This window comes from Empidonax traillii, unplaced genomic scaffold (genome assembly GCF_003031625.1).
Source record: "Empidonax traillii isolate 1590-97213 ecotype Southwest subspecies unplaced genomic scaffold, ASM303162v1 scaffold536:size430271, whole genome shotgun sequence".
Classification (NCBI taxonomy): Eukaryota; Metazoa; Chordata; class Aves; order Passeriformes; family Tyrannidae; genus Empidonax; species Empidonax traillii.
In genome coordinates, this window is record NW_020955729.1 from 179,634 (window position 1) to 198,472 (window position 18,839).

Below are 18,839 nucleotides of genomic sequence, written 5' to 3' on the forward strand. Positions count from 1 at the left end.
CAAAGTTAAGGTTTTGTTTTAACACAGGAGACACAATTATTCTGTCTTCTATTTCTTCTAAGGCAATCTCCTCTTTTCTGCCAGATGTAGCATTCAGCTGGACTCTCTGTCCATTTAACATCTACTGAAAAGGAGACAAAAATCTATTCTATTCCCAGGATGCAAAGACATGGAACTTGGCATCATTTTTGTGAAGAAATCCTAAGGAGGATACAATGAGCTCTGCATGAAAACATCCTTGAGACAGACTGGCCATGTGTTCTGCAATGTCACTAAGCCACTAAATGTCAAAATATCCACTAAAACAGAGATTTCACAAGATAATGATAGTTCACGTCACTGAATGACTAAACTTTCAGGAGACATCTGCCTTTTCAGAATCGCCAGCACAGAGAAAGGGGAAAAAAAAAAAAAAAAAGTAGATCATGGTACTTGAGGAAAAACAAATTAAAGTGAGGACTGCTCGTATGAGAAGTAGGAATTAACAGAGCATTTTGTCAGGCTCGGAGAGTGACACGTTTGAAAGAACCGGCAGCGAAGGGAGAACGCACTGAAGGCAGAGGTTTCCCGGGATCCGAAGGGCTGCGGGCCGCTGGCGGGACTGACAGCCCCCGGTCCCCCGGCGTGTCCGGTGCAGCCACAGGTGTCCCGGCAGGGACAGCGGGGTTGCCAGCAGAGGTCGGGCTGGGGGAGGCGAAGGGCGCCCGCGGAGGCACCGCACCCCAGTGCCTCTTCCTCCTCCTCCCTGCGGCGGGACGGGGAGGGCGCAGGTGAATGCGCCCTTTGTCCGGCCCAGGGCCCAGCGGACCCACGGGCGGGCGCTCCTTGGGGTGGCCGGGGCCCGAGGGGAGACCCCGAGGCCGCGCCGCTCTGCTGTCCTGCGGTGCGCGGCTCGGGACGGGGTACGGCACAGCGGCCGGACCCTGGCGGCGCGGAGGGGAGCGGGAGGGGAGCGAGATGGGCGCGGAGGGCGGGGCCGACAGGGGAGGTGGAGGCTGCGGCCGGACCCCTCTCCCGCCGCTCCCCTCCTTAGAGTCTGGCGGGCGCTCCGGCGCTGACCTGGGGCAGCCTTGCCGTCTGAGCCGCACCGCTGCCCCCGCGGACAGAGCCGACCCGGGGCCGCCGCTGCCGCCGCTGCCGCCGCCCCCCCACGGCGGGAGCTCCGCGGGAAGGACAGGCCGGGCTGCCAGCGGCCGAGGTGGGTGAGTCCTGGGCGGCGGGGAGGGGGCGGCCGTGCCCGGAGCCGCCGGGGAGGCGGCCGCGTGGCCGCGCTGCCGCTGCGGCGGGTTCCGGCTCGGGCCCCGCCCGACCCGCGGCCGGGCTGGGCCGGGCCGGGCCGGGCACTCCGGCGGGCTCAGGCTGCCCGAGAGGCACGGCCCCCGGCGCACTCTGGCCCAGGAGAAACGCCGAGCGAAGCTCTGCGTGTCCCACCTCCCCCTGGGCTTTTATTCGGTTTTCCACCGAGCTCAGCAGAATTTCTGAGGAGTGGGAAAAGTTGTTGCCTCGCGTGCCGGGAGCTCACACCGCCCTGCACGATGCAGCTCGCACTTGGGAAGCGAGACAGTCATGTCGTGCCCAGCGCTTTCACGCTGTCATTTCCCAACAGTGCCAAGGGAGAGACATGCGGTCACTATCCCGTGCCTCTTCCATCACCTCATCCTTATTATCACCGCCTGTTTATTTTATCCGTTTTTTCTTTTTTTTTTTTCGTGGAGCCAGCCCTCAAACCCTTACTCAGGAAAACTTGTCATTGACTTGGGATGATGTTTTCTCGTGTTAATGTCTGCACAGTGGGGATCCCTGTTGGTTCTGCGTTACAACGAGCCTGTTTTATTGGTACAAAATGCAGTAGTGCGCCCACAGGGTTGGAAACTTGGCTTTCTGCAGCAGGACATCCTTATCCTCCCTGACAGCTGTTTCCCAGAGCAGAAGGGGTCTGCACTGAGAGTGGACATAAATAAAACTGTTTTCTTTCATAACAGTTGGGACTTAAATGGAACAATAACTGATCAGCCTCTTTTCTCTCACAGGGGTCCTAATTTTTTTTTTTTTCAGATGTATTCCAAAAAGACACATGCTCTAGATTACTTCTTTCTGGCAATTTGTAAGGCACTGAATAGTGGAATTGTTTAATTATAAATATTTTTTTAGGGTTTCCCAAAACTTTGTTATTGGGAAATAATTTTGTATTAGCTGGTATCAGAAGCCAAGTGAACTACCATGGTTTGGTACCTGCGTTTCCTTGCAGGCAGTTGCATGGCTGCAACCCATATTTTCCATGGATGACCACAGGCATTCATGCACACACACTTTGTTTTTTCTTTCTGTCTTCTGCTGTATAAACTAATAACACTGTATTTAACATTGTCTTGAACATTGTATCCCAGAAGAACTAATAAATCAGCTTTTAGGATTAGCAGCTGGCCACCTAGCTCATGGATTATTTTTTTCACATCATATTGTCATTTACTACATCCTCATCAATACAAACCTTTAGCTAGAAGCTATTACTGGACTCTTAATTTTCTAAATGAAGAGTAATAGCAGCATGAGAATCAGGTGAATGAGACTCTCCCATACAGAGCTTCCCAATCTAAATTATGCTTGTAGACCCCTAAGAGAGTGTGGTAGCTAGAACGTAGGCCTCAAAAACAATGTGACTGCCCTTCATATTATGAGTTCTTTAAAAATAGATCTGGAGTTCCCTGTATTGGGTTTTTTTCCAGGTAAGTACATCATACTGAGTTCTGTTTGCCAACTATTCTTTGTCATTGTAACAGCTACAAATCCTATATTTTGAAACATATAGAAGTAGAAATTCCTAATTAATCATGGGACTGCAGAAGCTGAGGTTTTATGAAGATATCTGATACACCAAAACTTGTGATAAAATCACTAGGAATAGGGAGGAAAAACAGAAATGTGCCTTTATCAGTCCATACTTTCTTATGTGCAGGATATGCAAACCCTCTATTAGCTGGTATAGGAAAGGGTTAACAGCCTGACCTTCAGACAGAAGCTCTTGTTGACCCTACTCTGCAATACTTGTCTGAAAGGTTATGCCCAAAGTGAGAGCTTGCTAGCAGGAGGGAAAAATCCAAAGAGAAATACTTAGGAAAAGAATACTTCAGCTTCAGATACCTGGTGACCTTAGCAGAGAGCAAAGCCTCATAGCTGTAATACTCATCTACTGAAGGAACCAGACGCAGTAAAAAGGACAATTGTCAAAGTTTGATTTGTCCATATAATTTCCCAAAAGGTTTATGGATACAAAAGCATCAGTGGTTAGAAAAACAGTTTAGTAATTCATCTGTTTAGTAGGAAGGTACATAGAAGAGTTACCTAGTCGTTGTCTTAAAGGTACCAACAGAAGATCACTCTGTAGTGTGGCACCCTGAGCTTTCAGTGGTGTGGTGCCTCTCCTCCTGCAGTGTGCAACAGTGTGATGCATACCTGGGAAGTCCTTGCTGCAGGGTTCTTGCAGTCCTTGTAAAGATACTGTCTTTCCTGCTATTCTAGGATTTTCAGAAACATCTCGTTCAGTTTATCGCTTCTCTTCCTTTTTTTTTTCCTGGCATCTGATTTCTTGTAATCCTTAATAGCTTAGAACCATTTCTGCTCATACCTGTGGGTGGTGAGAATACCTTGGAACAGCATGAGTGAAGCTCCAGCTGAGTTTCTGGACAATCCTGAAGGGAGAATATGCCTCTAAAGCTGCAGAGTGACTGTCAGGTAGACCAATCCTAAAACCTAAAAAATATTAGAAACATTTGCATAGGTTTCTTGCATCAGCAAGTCTCACGAACTTCCCAAAATCCCTCTTTGTAATGTTTTACCTGTTATTTCGGTAACTGTTTCAAAATTATTTATTGTAATTTAAAAACTTTCAGCCTGAATTGATTAATTCATTCCATTGGTGACATGGAGATTAGGCTGAAGTATTATTTTTCATCAGTGATTGTGTTCTGTTGATTCATGCTCTCTCTTAGTCTCTGCTTTACCCAGAAAACAAGCTGAGCTTTTCCATCCTCTTCTCAGAGGACAGACTTTCCTATCCCTAGTTTATAGTACCTTCTCCAGCAAATGTGTGGAGGAGAGGAAAGAAAACATTTTGAGGGAAAATAGGCCTTAAAATTCCAGTAAGGCATTTCAAAACCTGTTTTACATCCTATGTTTGTTTTGCAGGGAGTTTCCACAATGGAGAAGAGGGAAGGTGGTAATTGTGTTATTGATCAGAATGCAGATCAGAACATTATGCCAAGAAGAAATACAGGAAATCTTAACTACTTGGTAATGTTTCTGTAAAAAAGCAGCTCATGTCACATAGAATATTGCAATCTTTGATTCGATTTTGTCCAGAGACAGTGTTCCCATCATACTGGCATATCATCAGTAGTTTTAAAGGCTTGTCACAATATTGACATGAAGAGATAAAAAGATAAAGAACATCCCATTCAGTTTAATCACAGTCCATGATAAAAGATACACAAAGTTTGGGACAGCATGAGGTTAGCTGCTAATTGCCTTTTACCAGATGAACAAAATTCCGTAGAAATAATTTGGGATTTTTATACAGGAACATAAAATCTATCTCTGGAGGAACCTTTGTGATTGCCACATTGCATTCAGCAAGTTATCTACACCACATAAAAAAGTCCAGAAAAACAATTCACTCCAGCATCCTTTGCCTCTGCAACTGCAGATGCACAGAACTGGTTCAAGCTACAGTTTTCTGTTCTAACATGAACTACCTCACAGGCTGTGAAATAATGAATTGGGCTTTGCAAACTATCTCTTCAAGAAATAGGTAAGTCTCTGGATAAAACTTGATTCAGATGTGAATCTCATTTTGTGTAATTTATACCAACTTCCAGTTCTGCAATGTATAGTCTACACTCTTCTTCACATGCTAGAGTAAAAGTTGCCTAGGCTACTCATTCAGTGTTACAAATATATGGTCTTATCATTAGATAAACACATAGTGGCTATTCAGCTAAAAAATTCTCATAAAGACCATGGCTTTTAATTTTACAGTGAGGTACTGTAGGCAAAACAGTCAGACTTTGGGGGGGCTATCTTGTTTCTAATGAGGATTTTATAGCAAGATAGCAGTGTACATTTTTTATTTTCGTGTTCAGACAAAACCCTTCTGTGTCATTGAAGATGAACATGAGGCTTTCACCTACTTGCCTTATTTACAAGTAGTAACCACAGATAATTCCTTAAAACAGACATTGCCTTTTTGCTTTCTGGACATCTGGACACATCAGGCATTCTAAAACTGAACCATTGCAGAATTAGTGCAGTTTTACTTTATATTTCACAGGAATATTAAAGGACCTACATGGTTAATACCTAACATTATGAGTTCTCTGCCTGTGGTTGGCTCTCTGCTGCATCAAGTGCAGTGTCCTGCTGTTGGTACATGGATTTTCATTTTGTGTGTATACTGACCATGTATCTTTTCCATGAACTACAACTAAGGGATATTTTTAAAATACATTATCTCATTTTAAACCGGTTTATAATATTACACTAAATTTTTTATACTAGCTTTGCTTCTTCTAAAGTCAGTGATAATTCTGCCAAGATCTGTGAACTATTCCTACTTGTTAGCAGAAAATTCAGCTTTTTAAACTGAAGGGCCTCAGCTTCACAAAGTTTCACCAAAGTCAAGAGGACACTATTACATTTGTGAAGAGGAGGAAGAAGACCACAGGACTTGATGCTCGAGTTGACAGATCTGCAGCTGCATCCAAAACGTTTCTAATTGCGTCCTTATTTCCCTATTTAAGTGTCATTAAATTAGTTATGACAGAATGAAATATTTTATTATCTTTAGACTCTGAATGCTGTTAGTGTGTATATATCATTAATTCTGTAGCTGAAATTTGACATTTGAAATCCCTAATTCATATCATAAGAAGCTGAAATAATGCTTCACATAATGTAATCCTTCTTCTCTTGCAGTGTAGTTAACTTCCTGGAATTAAATGTATTTTGAAATCACTGCAGATAATAGAGAATGGGAAATCTATGCTAAAAGTGCCTTGCTTAAGTACTGACCGTGATGTTTGAAATACTACATATGTTTTGTATATGGTTTCAGTGCAGTACAGTGTAAAAGCCATGATGGCAAATACTGTCGTTACTGAAGTTTTTAATCTTCTCTTGAACTCATTTTGTATTTGCTTTCTGTCGTTTCCAGAATGTGGATATGCAAGTCACCAATCCACCAGAAGCAGCTGCACTTTTTGATTTACATCAAGCACACCATTTTGGTGAGTTTGAACACTCTTCAGAACAGCACTGCAAGCAGGATCTGTTCCCTAAGTGGCACTTGCCAATGAAGATAGCATCTGTGATCTCATTATTAATATTTATTTATACTTCTATGAGAGACATCGTATATCCTTTTATAACCAGAAAGGAAAATGTTTTCTATAAAATTCCAATCCTTGTCATAAACAAAGTTTTACCAGTGGTTTCAATTACCCTTTTAGCACTAGTATATTTACCAGGAATATTAGCTGCTGGTTTCCAGCTGTACTTTGGCACCAAGTATAAAAGGTTTCCCCAGTGGCTGGATAGATGGATGTTATCAAGAAAACAATTTGGACTTCTCAGTTTCTTCTTCGCTTCAATGCACGCCTGCTATAGCCTGTGCTATCCAATGAGAAGATCATACAGATACAAGCTGCTGAACTGGGCATTCCAGCAGGTATGATGGGCACGCAGACACCAACCCTTCTGTATTCAGAAAATCCTTGGTTTGGTCATTCAAGCAAATCCAGATGGGGGAAAGCCATTTTCATTGCCTTATTTGATTTTGAAGTAGATCCTCAGAGAGCACGGTTAAGGGACGGAGCAGGACCTAGTTATTAAGGCATGTAATAGAGAGTCAAGAGTCATCACAGCTATCCCAGTGTGTATTAAGTAATTTTCGTTATTTGGGGTTTTTTAATGTCTCTGTAAAATGCACAAAATTATAACTGCCTCACAGGAACGTTTAAGTCTTTGGCACACTATTGGTTTAGTGTGGATTAATCTTCTCTAGACCCGTGGAATCTACCAACAAAAACTGACCACTAAACACACCATTTCTAGACATCTTCTTTGCAAAGTGAATAAACCAACAGTGAAGAAGGGCTGAGTTAAATCTCAATAATCTGTATTTGCCACAAACTAAATATGTGAAGACTGATTGCTTCACAATTGGAGTGATGCACACTACCTTGTTAAAAAATAGAATTTCAGTGATGCTTCTGAGTCATGGGCAATAATTGGCTTGAAAAGCTCTCTAATGTTCTCTGTGACTAGAGAGTTCCTATTCCTCACTTATCACTTTGAGTGCCATAAGTATTGCAGTATAAAGAATATTCCAATATAAGGTATAGACTAGAAATGCACGTTTTTATTACCTCCAAAGTCTGATCTAGAGTTTCATTAAAAGCACAATATGATGTTAGCATCTTTTTAAGAATTCTGTAAAAAGTCTACCTGTTGAAAACTGAAATCAGCCTTACTGGTAATGACTTGAATGGATTACCAGATATTTCCATAAGATTCCAGTTTCCAAGATGCAGAAATTACCATATTTGAAGCATATTATACCATGGTGATCACTAGCAGCTTCAAAGGGCTGGTGCAAATAGTCATAAAGAGGAGAAGCTTTGACAATGGTTTATTGAAATCACAAATGTTCTAAGTTGTGTTTTTTAAAAAAAATAGAGCTAAACAATTTCCCTGGCAGGATATCACCATTAAGAATGCCTACTGAATTAGCTCCCTGAACTAGTGCTGTTAATATGTTTCCTGTTGTTATAATCTTCCTGATATGGTATTTAGCTATAGATGGATTTTTTTTTTTGTCAAAGATTTATCCTTCTGTGAAGGCATACTAACAGGCCTCAAAGCTGGTTTCTCCTGGGTCACAACACTGATGAAGTCTAAATTCTTTTCCCTAAAGCTCACCTTTGCTCTGCAGTTACTGGTTGGAGACTTTGCCATCAAGAGTAAATAGCAGTTACACTCAGAGACATTCAAACAAACCAAAATACTGTGTTTCTTGGCTTATTTCCTGGATATTGTGGTGAAAATAGGGAAATCGTGTTTCACACAAATAGCCAAGTGTGCCAGTCTGTAATTTTAAATATGGTGTTCCTTTGGCAGGTCAAACAAAAAAAAGAAAATGCCTGGATTGAACACGATGTTTGGAGAATGGAGATTTATGTGTCTCTAGGAATTCTGGGACTTGCTTTGCTGGCCTTGTTGGCAATAACATCAATTCCATCTGTCAATCACTCTTTGACTTGGAGAGAGTTTCACTACATTCAGGTGCGCATAATGTTGTTACTGCACGTCATTAGCCCCATTTGTAGACCTGTGTGTTATCAGTTAAGACCATTAGGAGTTACAAATATCAAGCACAGAGGAATTAGTGAAACCAATCTAAAAGTTTGTTCCTTACTCTTTGCTAATAGCTTTGTGAGAAATGTTCTTTTCATTTGCTGTTTTGTCAGGAGAACAGGCTGTGGTCTTCAGGGTATAAAATGGGACAAAAGAGCACTCCAAACCACTTTTTTTTCTCCTCTTGACTTTCTGACCAGTAGCATTTTCCCTTCAGGACATTTCCTTAGCTCTAGTGCTGAAGGTATTTCCACAATCTTCTAGGCATCTTTCAGGAATGCCCTGTGTTCTGCTGAATTGCAAGTACGTGGTATTAAACCAGTAAATGTTATTCCTGTACAACAGGGTGTATTCTGAAAAGGAGGCATCCTAGAACAGGTGCATAATCAAATCCAGCCAGTCTTGAGTTTACTACGGCTGTGTTTGTTTCCTTCACACAAGGTTTGCTCTTAATTCTCTTATAGCATATGTAGTAATAATCAGAGGAGTTTCTGCTGGCATCAGTATGATCACACTAGAGTTAAGCAAGTGTTTAGTCATGCCCCTGAACACCAAAGCCTGAAAATTCAATAACCTAATAAGCATCTGGCTTTTGAAAATATTATTTAAATTTTAAAAGTAGATCTGAAGTGTCTACGATTGTAGATTTCATGTTCTGCGCACTCTTTGAGGTCCAGAACTTCCTTTGTAAGGGAAGTTTTCAGGTATATGGAGAATATGGACAGGTGAGGAGGGAGTTTCCAGATGCATGACTCCTTCAGTATTGAAAGACAATGGTGAAGAAACCCAGAAAAGTAACACTACTGTGTCAGACTTACTTTATTAACAAATAACCTTTATACTCAAAAATCAGATTCTGTACATTCAGTAGTTTTTGACTTCGCTCATGAGTACAAGATTGTTAAGTGACAAGAAACTCAAAATTACCAGCAACTCTAGCATAAAATTTCCTTTACTTCTGAATTTGGTAGACAACCTAAGCCAGATTTGTCACTGTATGTGAAATGAAAGACTTGAGTTTCCTGTAGTTGCGCAATTGCTTGTGTCATAGTACTAGACTTAGTAGTTTGTGATTTTAATTTAGCTTAAATTTTTTCTTTGCAAGTAATCAATTAAGGCCTTTATATATCTGCTTTTGAACTCATAATAATTTATAAATAAAGTAATTTAGGATACAGATGACCTCTATAAATTGAGATACTGAGAACTGACCCTTTTTCAGGAATAGCCTGTGATCTCTGTATATTAGCTAAATATCATAGCAATACTTGAAAAATGGGCCTCATCTGTTTTCTTTTACAGTGGCATAGAGAGGTACAGTTGGATTTTTGATTTATAGTTCTTACATTTTAGTTTGAAGCCAATGGTCTCTTTTCTTTGACTTGCATGTTGTTGGTTGTGACCCTTCCTGATTTCCATACTTGCTTAACAGTACTCTTTTTGCCAAGTTGGGAAAAAATAAATAGCTTGCTCTTTTCTTTCTCTTTTTCAGAGCAAGATGGGATATGTAGCTTTGCTCCTATGCACTGTTCACGCACTGGTGTTCGCTTGGAATAAGTGGGTCGATGTTAACCAATTTATCTGGTATACACCACCTTCATTTATGATAGCAGTTTTTCTTCCTATTGTAGTTCTGCTTTGTAAATGTATACTGCTCCTCCCATGTTTTAGAAAGAGGATAAGAATGATTAGATGTGGTTGGGAAGCTAACACACAAACCAATCGAACCAGCATGACTTCCAGACTGTAGATCAAATATGATATTTCCTATCTATGTATGTAAATATGCTCAAGGCCATGAATTGTTCACTCATGAGCTCTGTTTTCACATTTTCTATAGATGTTTCTTTTTCACTTTTCATTTTGACTTCAGGAGTATGGTATACTTGATGAAATTTTGACTTTTTCTAAAGAAGATGGAAACATTTATTTTACATTTTAATCTGTGTTTTAGTATTTGATCATTTCTTTCTTCTGACTCACTGCTTCCAAAATCCAAGGGTTTCATTGTCTCAATCCTAATTCTTTTGTAGGCAAAAACAAACATAAATCATTGCTCCAGATACCACACAAACTAAAAAAAATTATTACAGCGCAGAACCCAGGAATAGTTTCTGCTTCATATATTCCTCCATTAAATCTCAGTATTATAATGGGACAAAAACCATTCCCCCTTATCACCTGCATCCTGTATTACAGTCTGCAGAATGGGGACCTTGGCACATGAGCCAGACAGAAACTGTGCATTCCCTCCAAGTCTTGAACTTAGACAATTGGGCAAGCAGAATTACAGGGAACTTTACAAGGTAAATATATCCTGAGGCTTGGACACAGTTTTAAAATAGAGTTTTTAAACTCAGATCACCCTCTTATACAGGACTAGGTGTGTCTCTGTTTACTTGAAACCATGAAACATTTCCCATTTTTTATCCCATGAACAGGTTCTTTTGTTTTTGATGCTGGAAATTTTCCATGCTTTTGACCTAATCTTGCAGCCCATGACATGTGCTAAACTTTATTCACACAAATTATTCCAGTGGGATAACTCACATCAGGTAAATGTGTTTTACTGTTTACCCTAGGGCCAGCACAATTGTGTGACTAGAAGAAAAACATTAAAAATAGACATTTGAACCTTGCCATTGATTTGGTGAGATTTCCATGTAAAATGGCTTCCAAATGCATTTGCTTTTGCAGAAAAGTTCATAATAACTTACAATAAACTTATTAAACCTCACTTTCCTTGTGTTACATAGCTCTGGCTGAATGTTTTAAATGAATAATTCGTTAGTATCTATTTAAAAATATGTTATTCAGTAGTTAATATTTTCAGCCAGCATCAGGAACATTTCTGCCAGTCTCCCTGAAAGAGCTGACTGGGATGTGGACTGTTGCTGCCACCTATTGCTGGAATCTTCTGAATGAGAATTGTAATTGGTAATGGCTCTGGTATTTAACAGGAAAACAATGTATGCCTAATATATGGTGCTAATGATTCCGTTGTACCTTTGTGGACTTTCACACTGAGCATAAATAACAGACAAATTAAATAGCTACAGGGATATTACATTTTGCCTTTCCCTGGTTATTACAATTCAATTATTGCAACTTAAAAGTTGGCCTTATTTGCACATAATGTAGCACTGTGAAAATAACTGGGGAAGTGGTGGCCTGTATAATGTAGAGGGAAATGAGTGGCATTGTGTATCAAAACAGTAAGGCATGACAGAGGCAAAAATTCTAAAATACAGGAAGCTAGCCTGCAATGTTAATCTAAGAAATTTCTAACAGGAAAAATGCGGTTCTCAGTGCCTTTGCATTTACATTTCTATAAATGAGCTAAATCAAATCTTTTATAAGTCATAAGCTCTATGCACTTGTTACAGAATGTGTAAGTGTAAGCTAGCATAACTTCATTCATTTCAATCAGTTAATATGGGTTCAATTCCTAACGAAAATTAAAGGTGAGAACCAGTTTCAAGATTGTGACATACTATCCAGACTGGTCACCATTCAGCTGGGGACATTAAGCACACTTCAGACTTTTCTCTCTGGCATTGTCCAGGGACAAACACAGAAGTATCTTCTATCAGCTGAAATTTGCATACAGTCTGCAAAAGCTGTTCTGAAAATCACACATGACATCCAAACATTCAAGCATGTTTTTCCCTACTGATTGTTTCAAGTATGAGCCGGGTTTTCTGTGTCCCATCTAGCCATTTCTCGAGGAACTACCACTGAATGCATATAGCCAGAATTTGAAACTTCTTGTCATATCTTCCCTGCTTTGTTAGTCTTTAGTAAACTACTTCTAAGTAAGTCACTTCCCAGACTGCAGGCTGCCCAGGGAAGTGGTCAAGTCACCATCCCTGAAGGTATTTAAAAGACATGTACAGGTGTCACTTAGGGACATGGTTTAGTCTTGGGCTTGGCAGTGTTAGATTTGTGGTTGGACTCAATGATCTTAAAGGTCTTTTCCAACCTCAATGATTCTATGATTCTATTTTCAAGTTTTTAAGGCATTCAGATATAACAGTGAGGGAGGAAGGTCATGTAGGCTCTGTAAAAGGTTACAGAAGAAAATGCTATTGACAGTATTTAATTTCTTCCTTTGTAACAAACATGATTTAGTTAAACAGTAATTAAACTAAATGCATATGTACCTTTTAATTTATGTTTATGTACCTATTTCAGAATTCATTGTATTAGTATGCCTATGTCTACTGTAACACATTAAATCAATGTGTGTGCACATTTTAGGCACTTACTTGTATAACACTAAATACTTTTATAAATCCCTGCATCAATAAATGCTTCAATGTATACTGTATCTGCCATTGTGTCATATATATCCCAGGTGTAAGGGTAAAAAGGCACAGAAGACTCTAGAAAAGCTGCTGATATGAACAATAACAAATGGCTTCAGTCAAGGAGAACTATTCTCTCCATTCTGGTGAAGAGCCTGGAGCCTCCAAAGGAAAGAAGACAAAAAAATCTGTCACTCGAGTGGAAGTGGTTTTGCAATGCCTCTACAAGGCCTGTAGAGTACTTCTTTCAGTTATTACATGTCTCCGGTATATTTAAGTGAGAGACACACAATTCAAACTCTGGAGGTACACTCATAATTGTTGAAGGGGCTTGAGGAATTTTATGCCAAGTTCACCTGGGCTAGTCATATCCAGAATACTACTCCCAAGAAGTGATACCAACAGTCAGTGGTCGGGGAGCTAAAGCCAGGGCTGTGCTGACTATGATTTAATGGAAATTCCTGTTGACAGCAGCATTTACTGCAAGCAGTCACTCCCTTTGGCCACTCTTTTCTCAGTTATGCAAACCTTTAAGGATGTGAAGTTCGTCAGACCAAGGCATTGGATCCAGTCAAAAATTAAGGGAGAGAAAAGAATGTTTCAGCCAGATCCATTCATGGGTCTGATTCACCTGACAGCCATGCACATATGGCAGCAAGGAGGATGACCTAAAGAGGCACTGTAACTGAAACCAGCTTAAAATGCATTGTTCCAAGTGCTCCTAAAAGTTAAAACTTAAGTAACTTCATCCTATTTCAGTAGCAAGAATATTTCATTGCTTCACTTATTGGTCATATTCTTAGTTTTCCATGAATCAGTGGGCAAAAATGTGTTCTAGAAATTGTCATCAAAAACCATATAAAACTGATTGACCTCTATATGACTGTGGGCTTTGTGGTTTCATTTGTAGAGTTTATCTCACATCTCCCCATCTTTTCTCTTACATCCATGGTTTCTAGTACTGTCCCATGATAACACAAAATGTTACGTTAACCATTTTTGAAATTCAAACTGCTTTTAAGCTGATTTTCTTTAAATGAAATTAAATGAATAATTTAAAAGAACAAAACAAAAAGATCAGTTTTTGAAAACATGCTGATCCACCCATGGAGAATGTAAGCTGCTATAGTCACTGTAACTGTCTGACAGTGGCTGACCAATGCCACTGATTTTTTTCAGTAGTGAGAGGAGCTCTTGATCCCATCAGCATGCTCTGTTGTTAATGGCAAAATTATTTCTTTTGGTGAGACTTTGGACTCCTTAAAACAAGTCTCATTGAATTCAGTTGCATCGGGGTTCAGTTTATGCATCTTTTGACCTTTTCTGTAGATTGAATGTAATACTGGAATGGGTGTAGTGAGGTTAATTTATTAAGTTGGCATAATAAATTTTCAGATATTTTCAAATGAAAATATATAAAACTAATCACTGGACAAAATTCTATAAACATAAAAAAGACCACAGCTACTTCCAATAAAGATGATGTAGCAGTAGATATAGTTTGTTTGTCTTTTTTTGTTTCTTTTTGTGTATCTTTCATCTTGAGAGCATGAAAGTGTATTGCTGAGATAAATATGCTATGTCTTTGACCTAGCTCAAGATGTGTAGTCTCTGTGGAACTGGTAGAATACTACCACTGCTACTGATAGAAGTATTTAATCCTTAAATTTATTTATCTGTCGGGCTCATTATTAAAAAAGTAGAGAGACAAGTGGGGGTTTTTTGAACTGGATAGTCAAATTCGTAGTTTGCAGTCAGGAGCGGTCTTTATACACTTGCTTACACTGTTTTGTTTAATGTACTTTGCTGAAAAAGAATTTTCCATGTGAATATCTCCATTACTTGAAATGCTGAGAAGTATCTTATTGCTGCACTTAAGGAATGGCCACATAACTATCTCTAACTGGCCACATAACCATCTCTAATTATTTCTCTGCCTTTTTTTTCCAGTCAAGTAGAATTGCATTTCTCTCTTGTCTGTACCTGTGCACGTACCAGAATAACTTTTGAACAGTGCATCTCATTCATTCAAAAATATTCTAAATGCTGTAACAGGAAATCCTTAAAAAGAAAATAAACAAGAAGCTGGAATTGGAAAAACACAAGCCACTTGCAGGGCTTCTCAAGCATCTCCGTAAAAATTTAGGAGTCTAAAAATTGTTTGATGTTACCCATAATTAAAATAATTACGAGTTTCCTTTGTGCCTTCTAACTTGCAGTCAACTTAGTACATTCACAAGGATATGAACATCCTAAATTATTTATTTATTCCCAGATAATTAATGACAGACAATAGGGTATTCTGGGGCAGACGCAGGTTAGGACTATGAAGCTGTGCAAAGCTTATTTCTAAGCACCTCTCTGAAAACTTCCATATAATTGAGTTCTTACACCTTTCTGACACCAACATGCTAAAAGAATAAGGTGATAGTGAATGCCAGTGGCAAGGAAGAGAAAAACGAAGTACATTGGGTAAATGGGAATGAGATACACTTAGATCCTAGAATGAGGTGAGGGTGAGTGGGTGAATGAAGTAGGGGGAAACTGTGAGCCTACAGAAAGTTTGAGAGTTGGAAGAGGGGTATTATGTATTGACTGACCCTTTTAATGCCCCCTTCCCTCTGTTTTCATATTTCAATCTGATCCACCCTGATCCCTCCCTTCCCCCATCTTTGATCCGTTCTCTAAGCATCCCACAGTAAGTCTTGCACATTCTTAAATAATATTTTTCAGACAATTCTTTTCTCCTTGTGTACTGTATAAAGTTCCACATGCCTTTAGAAAAACACCCTTTCAATTCACATTTCCTTTCAGGGGAAACAGTTTCTTGCCTTGATCGCCTTGCTGCATTTTGCCCCAGGGACAATGATCTGGGCATTCCCCTTGGATGGTCTTCGCAGTAGGCAATTTTGTTTCCTTTTCATTGATTAGCTTGCTGGGATTCCTTTGCTTGTTACTGCTCCTCTGACCCTCCTTAGACCTTTGTGTTTGCCGTGATTAGCTTTTGATCATTTAACCCAACAACACAGAGAAGAGCTTCTCACATGATCAGGGTATGGAGCAGCTGCTTTACAGGAAGAGACTAAAAAAGTAGAAGCTCTTCAAATGAGAGGAGAGAAGGTGGAAGGTGACAAAATCAAGGTTTACAAAATACTGAGGAAAGTGTCCAAGATAAATACAGAATTGTTATTCACCAAATCCACATTGTCGGGAATAGAGAGGATTCAATGGAACTAGAAGGAGATCAGTTTACAACTGATTAAGAAAGTGCATCCTTCTGCAGTGGACACACAAATTCTGGAGTTTGCTGCCACGAAGGGCTGTGGAGGCAAACAGCATCAGCAAGTTCAAAAGGAGGTTAGACAAACCCAGAAACAACAGCCTCCAAAACAACACCAAAGGGCTTTGCAGGCATGTACGCTATGATATCACTAGGGTAAATATGGATTTAGGAGGAAAGTAAAAAATACAGTGGCCAGGCTTTCACACTCTCCTTGAACAGCATTTTGTTTTGCTGCTCTTGAACACGTACAGTTAGACAGCCTAGCGGTCTGACCAAGTATGGTGTTTCTTATGATCCCTTACCTCAAGAGGAAATCTCTCAGACTAACACACTCCTCCAAGTTTTATGGCTGGAAAACAAATATGTTGGGAATGACAACTTAAATCCTAAAGAAAAGACTATTGCCTTCGTATTGAAAAAACTGCTTAACTCTCAAGCTCTGTAGCAACTCACTGGTCTCAGTTCATAGCTGTGGAATTAACTACATAAATCTTCACAGACTGGGAACAGAATTAGCATTTAATTGCTCTGTAAAGATAGAGATTTTCCTCTCACTGTGCTGAGTTGCTGTTGAATTATCATGTTTTCATTTTTGTTTGCCAGGGAATATTTTACTCAGCTGGCATGATCCCATTCAGTGAAACAAAATGTTCAGAATCAACTAACTGAAGACCTAATCTAATAATGACAAGGTACATGTAATAAGGAGATTATAAATATTTTACACGTTAAGTGACATATTTCTACATTTTCACCACCATGATGATAAATACTACACAGTGCAGTACTTGCTGTGGCCCAGCCTGCTGGAAAGCAGCTTTGCAGACAAGGAGCTGGGGGTCCTGGTGGACAAGCTGTTCATGCATCAGCAGTGTGCCCTTGTGGCCAAGGAGGCCAGTGGGATCCTGGGATGCATTAGGAAAAGTATTGACAGCAGGCTGAAGTGGCACTTGAAGTGCTGTGTCCAGCACTGGGATGGGACCAGGCTCTTCTCAGTGGTGCTGAGAAATAGGAAAAGAGGCAACAGGCAGAAAGTGATGCACAGGAAGTTGCACCTTATGACGGTTTGGACTTGGCTACCTGCCAAATGTCCGAAAGTTACGATAGCAGCTCCCTTCCCCCCTCCCTTCTTCCCTTAGGGTAAAGAAAAAAACTATAAAAATTAAAGAACCTAAAGTCAAGCTGCTTATATAAAAATATATCTATATTTACGTAAATTACAGTCATGTACAGTTAAGATGCCATATACACAGTAAAAGGGGATCCACCCCCAAAGGGATAGGGAAAGGCAAAAAAGGGATGAAAGGGAACAAAAGGGACACCGAACAGGTATACTAGATCAAACTCAAGAACTATACTAAGAACTAACAAAACAGATCTCACCACGTCCCTTAGAACAGCAGGATTGGCAGGCACGGCCAGCACTTTCTAAACCTCCACGTGGCAGGACAGTGGACTCTGCAGGCCTCAGTCTTAGATAAGCGAGACTAACGCAGGGACCTACTGTTCCTAAACCTTGCTGGAAGAGAAGAGAGCGAGGTCTCTAATCTCCAACTTATTTATACTCTGGTTTACGTAAAAATCGTATGGAATACTGGGTACTTGGCCACTTCCTTGGTTACAAACTTGTCACCAGGAAGGCCTAGACCAAAACCATCACAACCTGAATATGAGGAAGAACTTCTCTATTGTGTGGGTGACCATGCACTGGAACAGATTGTCCAGAGATGTTGTGGAGCCTCCCTCAGTGGAGATATTTGAGAACCGTCTGGATGCAATTCTGTGCAATGTGCCCTAGGATAACCCTGCCTGAGCAGGGAGGTTGGACCAGATTACCTACTGTGATCCCTTCCAGCCTTATCTATTCTGTGATTCTGTGATCTTAAATAATTTTTATTTCACTTCTGCTCTCAGGAAAAATCTGTGGTCTGCAGCTTTGTGATGAAAATTTGAATTCAAAGAACTAAAATCCTACCAGTAAAACTAGTCCTAGGCTGTCAAATGGTGGTCAAACCACAATCCAGTCTATGCTACTCTCAGCTACTTTAGTATTCAGGCAAGTATTATTGTCTTTTGAATGGGTTTTTCAGTTTTGCAATATTCATGGACGCAATTGTTTACATTATAAAAATAATCTAATTTTCCCCTTGCTTTGAGTCCAACAATTATTGCATGCACAAGATCATCCTTTTAGAATCTACTGTCTCACTTAATAGATGCCTTCTAAGATGAGCAGACACAAACCAAGAAGAAAATTTCTAATCTTCTAATTCTTACTCCACAAAGCAAATGTTGTTTCAGAGAGAAGTGGAAAGGTCATACGTGATTTTGTGCTTCACATGAAGCCAAGAACAAAGGTGCTGAAAGCCCTCAACTTAGCATCAACAATAGTTATGGAAAACCATAGTCAGAGAAAGCTAGGAAAGGTTTCCTTCCTTCAGCCTTTTTCTGGTGAATAAAATTTATCTGGTTAATCATAAAATCAGAAACAATCCTCACTGTTTTTCTACTGGAATTTATTTTCTTTTTTTTTCCTTTTTTTTTTTTTTTTTTGCAGGGAGGTGTAGAATAGAGTGTGGGGCAATCATCTACTTTGGATTAATTGCCCTTACTTTGTATTTTCTCTTGTGAAGATGGAGATGTTTTGTGTTCTTTCCCATGACTTGCCAGTATTTCTCAACTACAGCTTATTAAATATGCTTTATAAGGGTTTTTCTTCTCTTTTCTTCATTCTTTCTTTTTTTTCTCTATTCTTTTTCCTTTCCTTTTTCTTTGTTACATTTTCTTCTATTCTCTCCAGTCTTCTCCTCCCCACTCCTCTTTTCTTCTTCTCAAAAGAA

At 39.9% G+C, this 18,839-nt stretch overlaps 1 protein-coding gene across 3 annotated transcripts; it reads left to right on the forward strand.

Moving 5' to 3' along the window:
* The first annotated feature begins 1,170 nt into the window (after positions 1–1,170).
* STEAP1 (STEAP family member 1) lies at positions 1,171–13,790 on the forward strand. 3 transcript variants are annotated; one of them, XM_027897342.1, is made up of 6 exons: positions 3,567–3,732; positions 4,186–4,290; positions 6,209–6,281; positions 6,504–6,721; positions 8,173–8,337; positions 9,902–10,501. In XM_027897342.1, exons 1-6 carry the CDS (start codon positions 3,703–3,705, stop codon positions 10,157–10,159), a joined length of 849 nt encoding a protein of 282 aa, XP_027753143.1. In that variant the 5' UTR covers positions 3,567–3,702; the 3' UTR covers positions 10,160–10,501. The 3 variants fall into 3 exon arrangements, with proteins under 3 accessions (XP_027753142.1, XP_027753141.1, XP_027753143.1); XM_027897341.1 differs by lacking the exon at positions 3,567–3,732 and adding an exon at positions 1,171–1,198 and having other exon boundaries at positions 6,209–6,721; XM_027897340.1 differs by having other exon boundaries at positions 3,565–3,732; positions 6,209–6,721; positions 9,902–13,790.
* The last annotated feature ends 5,049 nt before the right edge of the window (positions 13,791–18,839 follow it).

Bases quoted from the DNA above. Each gene is read 5' to 3' on its own strand.
- STEAP1 (XM_027897340.1), top strand. From the start codon at position 3,703: ATGCCTCTAAAGCTGCAGAGTGACTGTCAG. The intron at 3,733-4,185 runs GTAGACCAATCC...TTTGTTTTGCAG, and splicing joins AGCTGCAGAGTGACTGTCAG to GGAGTTTCCACAATGGAGAA. The intron at 4,291-6,208 runs GTAATGTTTCTG...TGTCGTTTCCAG, and splicing joins CAGGAAATCTTAACTACTTG to AATGTGGATATGCAAGTCAC.